The sequence below is a fragment of the Tinamus guttatus genome, unplaced genomic scaffold, assembly GCF_059628265.1.
Source record: "Tinamus guttatus ecotype Peru unplaced genomic scaffold, ASM5962826v1 Tinamus_guttatus_pri_ptg000058l, whole genome shotgun sequence".
NCBI classification, from domain to species: Eukaryota; Metazoa; Chordata; class Aves; order Tinamiformes; family Tinamidae; genus Tinamus; species Tinamus guttatus.
The window spans coordinates 6,010,875-6,018,242 of NW_028288592.1; the positions used below are offsets into that span (position 1 = coordinate 6,010,875).

Here is a 7,368-nt window from a genome sequence, read left to right on the forward strand (position 1 = left end):
TAATTTGTGTTAATTCATGTTATAACTTAGTCTTTTGAGGAAAATCTTGGCATTAAAGGATGCTAGAGTTCACTTATTCATTATCATTTTCTGAAAGTGTTTCATACAACCTGTTTCCAGAAACACAGTATTTTACCAGTGAAGACCACATACAGAATTTGGGAGTCTGACAGAGCCTCACCTATATACGACCTCAAAGTTTATAACATGAATATTCTCCTCCTGTGAATATTGTTCAGTGTTCTAGTGGAAAAAAACAGTTCAGCTAAGATTTTGAAACACTTTGGAAACTTGTTTTCTATGATATTTAAACTCTGAACAAAGCAGACATCTGCAGCTATGCATTAGGTGTTGCCAGCAGTAGTTTATTAGCCTTCAGGGACCAAAGATACCAATACCCTTGTTTCAGCACAGTCAGACTTCTTGGGTCTTGGCATTAAGCCTGTCAGACTACTTGGTACCTGTTTTTCTCCATTAGTCCTTATTGGTGTTCTGATGTTCTCTAGAATATTTGGCTTACGTGAAAACTTCTGCCCTTGATTGTGAAGTCTGTACTCCTCCTGTTAAGTCTCCCTAGGCATCTGATTCTCTTCTTTGCTTTATTCCTCCTCTTGAAGCATCTTATTCCATTCATGGAGCACTTTGTTCTCTTCTTGGAGAGCTTTTCCCTCACTTTCTAGGGCTTTTTTCTCCACTTGGAGGGCCTTGTTCTCCTCTTGGAGTGCAAATTTCTCCTCACTGAGGGCATTTTTTTCTTCACGAAGAGCTTTCTCCTCTTCCTGAATGGCTTTATTATCCTTTCGGAGAGCCTTGATCTGCTCCTGGAAGGCCTTGTTTTCTTCCCATAAGGCTATAATCTCTTCCTGAAGAGCTTTTTCCTCCATTGCAAATGCTATTTCTTGTCCTTTGAGAGCCTTAATCTCTTCTCTGAGGGCTTTATTCTGTTGCCTGAGGGCCTTTTCCTGTTTTTCAAGGTGCTTTGGTTCTTCTGAAGACTCTGCATGCTTCTCTTGCAGGATTTTATTCTCTTCCCAAAGAGCTTTGTTCTCTCCTCGAATAATTTGATTCTCCTGGTGAAAGGCTTTGTTCTCCACTCGGAAAGCTCTGTTTTCTTGCCGAAGGATTTGATTCTCTTCTCGAAGGGTCTGATTCTCCTTCCTGAGTGTTTGGTTGAATTCTGTCCCTTGAGAGGTGGTGGCAGAAGAGGGCAGCAGGGGTAAACTGCTGCTGCTGGTTAAAAAGTGCCCGTCCTTTGAGTCAATCATTTTGTCACTTGGATGCACCCTTTGGATGGTTTGCTCTGGTGCAAAACAGATGCCCCCTGTTTTGTTCAGGTATCATTGAATTGAGAACGGAGTTGAAGTCTCCATCAGCCCCTCCTCAGAAGAAAACACAGAATGAAAAATATAGCACTAGCTATGAAACAAAAATCTTGGTAAAACAATTCTCATGTTTGACAGAATAAAGATGAAATGACATTTAAAAGAGCGGATTCCATACCATACTCTGTGAGCAAATTACGGATTCTACTTTGAAAAATTCTGCTGTTCATGATTAACTGATCTACAATGTTGCTTTTATATACTAAAAGCTAGGATCTAAATGCACGAAGTTGTGAACTTTTCCAGTTTTAAAATACAAGATCTGTAAAGTGCTATACTAATTTAGCTGCACTCAGCTATTGGAATGCTTTACAGCTGCATATGCACACTATTTTTATTTTCTCCCTTTCTCTGCTTTATGTGGACATCAATACAGACAGAGAATTAGACCATATTTTATGCACTGGGCATGTAGCTGCAGTGGAGGTTGCTCAAATGTAAGAAATATAAAATAAATTAATTGGTCTTTCTATTTTTGTCCACATGACAAATTCCAAATATTAAGCTCTATACAAGCTCTTTAAAACATATTTTTCCGTGGCTGCCAATTTCACTAAATTTCAGCAGCTCATAATGCCCAAATAAAATCTATACTTAGTCTCTGCTTTATCTAGACAAGCCTTATCAGAACCTTAACACTACATGTTGCTATGGATTCTTTGTATCTGTAAAATATCTGATTACTCCTCCTAGGTGATGGATTTAATTACTAGGTGAAATAATCTTCCTAAGAAAAAGAAGGTATATTTCCGGTGAAAATCAGAAAATTTGGACAGAGTATCCTATATAGCAAGCTTTTCCAGGACATTCTCTCATGAAGGAAACCATGTTGTGTTCTGGATATACATATAAAGATATGTACCTTTACTTCTTATTTTATCTCTTTATTCTTTATTTTTTTCTTTTTTTTTAATAAGTTTTTTTTAATCATCAGGTTAGTTACTGGACTGTCAATCTACTTAGAACTGAATTTGTTATTAGTGTTGTTTTTATTATAACAATCTTGATTCAGGAATGGGCTTGAATTTAAACTTACTTTTTCCTTCAGAGAAATAGATATGGATAAGATATAAATCTAAATGTTTTCAAATATCCAAATTCAGAGTTAGACATAGTGATTTTTTTCTATTTACACTCCAATTTTATAACCAAGAAAAGGTACAATTAACATTTTTTTTTTTTTAGTTTGTGCCTCATCCTACCCTTTTGATAGAACAGGAGAGTGTTTGGGGTAGAGTAAAAGTAAAGGCTAAGCAGGATTTTAAAAGCTTAGTATCTATATTTAAGACAATACTATAATATTAGACGTGTTAGATATCACAGGCTTTAGGAAGGAATAAAGAATTAGGTCATGTAATTTATACATTAAATGGATATGCACATATGTACAATTAACAACTCTTCAGATCCTCAGAGAGCTACATTTTGTCTTTGGAGTATCCATCAACAAAATTAGGACAGATGAAGGAAATCATACGGGACTCACTGATGTGCTGCCCTTCGATCAGCCTGCCATCTGGTATCTCCTGGGAGAGCGAAGAGGAAGGGTTATCCGCGGTGACGTCATTTTGGAATGTGTGGCGTCAGTGACGCGACAATGGGGGGCATGGTCATCACCACCTATGGGTGCATCAGGAAGCAAACTGAGGCATCTAGAAGAGTACGACTGCCCAGCCTAGCTAGTCCCTAGCTTAGCCAGACGTCTATGTACTTCTCAACCATTTTTTATTTTCCTTCATTTGCAATGTTGATCTAAAACATCACTGTCCACCTGGCAGAATGGCTCAGGCCATGGGTATCAGTGACTGAAATACATATATAATAGATATACATGTCTCTCTATATACTTATTCTCATAAACTTTTTAAGGTGAACTTTTATGTCCAGCTATTTCTGTATAAATTTGGGGTTAACTTAATTTACAATTATTCCTAAATTGCATAAATTCAACATATACAACAAAACATAGTTTTATATTATAAAATTAGGCTAGGATTAGTATTTAGAAGAGTGAAAATGAAAGTAAATATAGCAACAAGTACATGGAAAGAGTGAATTAAAGAAGGAAAGAGCATGTTAGCAGGCTAATTGCAATCTTTATTTCCCCCAGACAATTTCCCTGTTCCTGACTCAAAAAAAATCTTGTCATTCCGTGACAACCATTTTTGCTTTCTTTAAATAGTAGAATGAATTACTTTAGAACCATGCTCAGATTATAGCAGAACCTTGTCCATTCCTCATTAACTTTTGAGCCAGAGGAATACTGCATTACAGCTGAAGTATAAACCATTTCACAATATTTGTTATCTGATTGCAGTAACTGATACTTTTTTTTTTTTTTTCAATCATACACTATGTGCTCAGGATATTAAAAAAAGCGGTGGACTTTCAAGTCCAGTGAGCTTAAAATGAGATTTGTCAGTTTTGTCTAAATCTCTGCACACATCACATCATCTCTTTGTGCTGTCTGTCAGCTCCCTTCTTTATGTTAATTGGGAAGGAAGCAAAAATATGCCACATACGATGCTCAGTATTCCCAGGAGATGAATATACTGAACATACTCCCACTGAAATTTTGCAGGATGATCAGCCCTCTAAATCCTTTTCTCCAGGATATTTGATTTCCCTGCCTGCTCACACTAATTAAATAGGCAGAGGAGATGAGTAATGCTGAAACCTGCAATATCAATCAAGATCAGTATCTTGGGTTCATGCCTCTTTCCCAGCTCTTTTTCACACTATAACTCCTCAGGAATAATTTTAATCTATTTTTTTCCATGCTTAACAATAACATAAGTCTGAACATTATAGTCCAAACAATTTTCTGTTCCCTTAAAAATGTCACAGTGATTATATAAAAATATTTAACCTAAATTAGTACCAAATGATAAACAGTTGCGGGTGTTTTCATGGTAAATGTAAAGTTTTAAGTAACACTGGCCATTTTGACATGTAAACCATTTCCTCTGATAATTTAGGGACACAGTATTAGAAAAAAAGCTGTATGTTGTGGGAAGTGACAAAGTGATAAGAAGTGACAAAATATAAGGCAATATTTGCACTTCAGGATTTCTCCTGGCTCCTTCGCTACTGATTTTTCTTGATCCTGCATAGGAAGGGAAAAGATAGTCTGACCCTGGAGATTGGAGAATTGTATGAAGCCACTTCAAAATGGGAGTAAAATAATGCAGCTACAGTTACCCTGGCATTTACTCTTCTGGATAGTCTCAACATTATTTTCTCATTAATGGAATAGTGATTATTGTAGTCAAAGTATTAGGCACAAGAACAGAGAGCAAAATTTATCAGAAAATATAAAATTATTGGCTATATTGAAATATTATTCTTTATTTTAATAAAATTAGGTTTTGCTCAAATATTCATGTATGATAGCTCTGTGATCCTAATACTTTTTGTTTATCCTAAGAAATATAAAAAGATTCTAAAAAGATTCTAAAAATGATCAAGTAAACAATAACTTAAAAAAAAATATAAGCTTGCATCTCATTTTTCAACTATGAGTAATCCTTTCCTTTATTGAGCCCTAGGGTGACAAAAGTGAGAGTTCATCAACTCAATTTAAGGTGTAGATAACTCCATCTCCATACGAGGAAGAACTTTCCTTTGAGAGTGACAGACCCTGGAACAGGCTGCCCAAAGAGGTTGCGGAGTCTCCTTCTCTGGAGATCTTCAAAACCCGCCTGGGTGCCGCCCTGTGCCATGTGCTCTAGGTGACCCTGCTGGAGCAGGGAGGTTGGACTAGATGATCCCTAGAGGTCCCTTCCAGCCTTAACCATTCTGTGATTCTGTGACTCCAGATGGAGAAGGTATGTAAACATAATTGTGAACATACTGGCCTAAGCAAACTAACATTTCAGTTTACAAGTAACACCCCCTGCCTCAAAAATAAATAAATAAATAAAAGTAAATAAAGTTTGTTCTGACTAGAAAGCAATGATTCTACTTTTCAAAATAAATATTCAGTCTAGGAACTTTACATGGTAGTGAATTGAAACTATCAAATCATTTTCATATTTTAAAGAAACCCACTCTCAATGAACACACTATAGCAGGCATGACATTTACCACAAATGCAAAAGTATTCAAGTCTCTGCTATAAGTCAGATGAAGAACAGGTACAATCCAGTTTCCTTTTTATCCCTTTAGAATATCTCCATCAACCACACTTAGCTGTACTTTTCAATGGAAATAAGTAGCATAGTAGGTGTATTATGTTTTAAGTAATGTTATATAATTTTTAATGTTACCTAACTTTTCAAAAAAATAAACTCCTAAAATTGGAATCATACACGTTTCATAGCTTCTATTGCATATGCCACCCGCTGTTAGATAAATCTAAAGCCTCATACTAGAATCTAAAAATCTAACTAGCATATTTGGCCCATCTGGTAGTTTTACTACTATGACAATTTTATGCTGATATGGCTTCTTTTTTAGGTCAGTCGAACTCCCCATTTTCTGTTCCCAGTGGGACATAAATTTATGTTGTTGCTTCTAGGAGACTGGAAACCTGGACTAAGACAGATCTTGGCTCTACCTGCCAAGGATTAGCAGAGTACCGCAGAGAGCAAAAGTTGATGGTACTGTACATCTGTGCATGCAGCATTCAGTGGCACTAAGCCACTGGTCTCTTTTCTGCATGACCAACTGACTAATTACTGTACTTGGCCCTTCTGAGTCCCTTCAATTAATGCAATGCACAATTGCACAGAGCGACAGAGTCACCCATACAGAACGGAATCAGGGCCAGAATTAGGCTCTAAGTCCCAGAAGCACCTGTTACAAATACAAAGTGTCCAGATGGTCTGGTCTTTGTGGAAAAGTGTCAAGAATTGACTTATCTGTCTTTCTTACTTTTCATTTAAGGTCATAAACATGATTCTTTACAAGCAGAAAGCCAAATACATTTAGAAGGGAAAAAAAGAAAGAACAAAACTTAGGATAAATTCAAAATCCTCTCCATTTGTTAATCTTTATAGCCCAGTAGAGCTCATTGTTACCACTTTCTAGGCATTCAAATGGGATTAGCCTATGATTACAAAGCAGACTTCAATATAATTAGATAGATTTATTTAAACACAGCTGTAAACCATAAAAATGTGAAATATTTAGTGACTGTAAATTCCACAGTTTGTAAATTCAAACTTAAATCTCCAATCAGCTATTTTACTCCTGTTTTGTTTAGAAAAACCAGAAAATATTACTCTTTCACTCTCTTCTTTTTATGGATATCAGTTATTTGAATTTATAACAGTGAGAGTGTTCGTGAATGCTGATTTGCTTTCCAACAGTGAATTGCTTCTTTCATGGGTGTTTTTCTTCCTGCTAAGATGATGTTGGAGATCAGTGAGTCCTCTGAAAATATCCACAGAGGCTCTGCAACTTGCCTGTTCAGCTGCATGACATGGAGGAATAAATGCACAGATTAGGTCAGATCCTGCAAACACTTAAGATGTCTCAAAGAGTAATCAGGAGCAATGGTGATAATCACTTCTCATGGAAGCAAGAAAGGAAAGAAAGAGAGAGAGAAAAGAAATGAAAAAAAAAAAAAAGGAAGAACGAGAGGAAAAGAAGGAGAAAGGGAAGTAGGAAGCTAAGGTAGAAGGGAGAAGTAAGAGGGTAATAAAACACTTTTAGGTCACCAATAATTTGGTTTGTATTTTTTCCTTTAAAGCTAGCATCCTGAAATTTTAACTGAAATACCAACTCTGAACAACAGTAGAAACTGAATTAATGTCAGTCACATGGGAGTCATGACTAGCTAAATTAGAGATAAGTACTGAAGCAATATTGCCTACCATAATATGCATGAGATGATACACAATATTTTTAAGTGTACAGTACAGTAAGTAATAGCCATCATCAATAGTCAGTCATAGGCTGTTTTAATTTTATAGGTAATGTATCATTTTCCTTGCCTGTTTGGAAATCATGTTGTATACTAAATTCTGTATTTTCAACTGCT

The 7,368-nt window shown here is 36.1% G+C and overlaps 1 protein-coding gene across 1 annotated transcript; it reads right to left on the minus strand.

Annotated features, from left to right (window-relative positions):
* Positions 1-599: 599 nt before the first annotated feature.
* LOC104574890 (uncharacterized) lies at positions 600-1,336 on the minus strand. The gene has a single exon (XM_010222200.2). The coding sequence runs from the start codon at positions 1,263-1,265 to the stop codon at positions 600-602; it is 666 nt and encodes a 221-aa protein (XP_010220502.1). The 5' UTR covers positions 1,266-1,336.
* Positions 1,337-7,368: the final 6,032 nt, after the last annotated feature.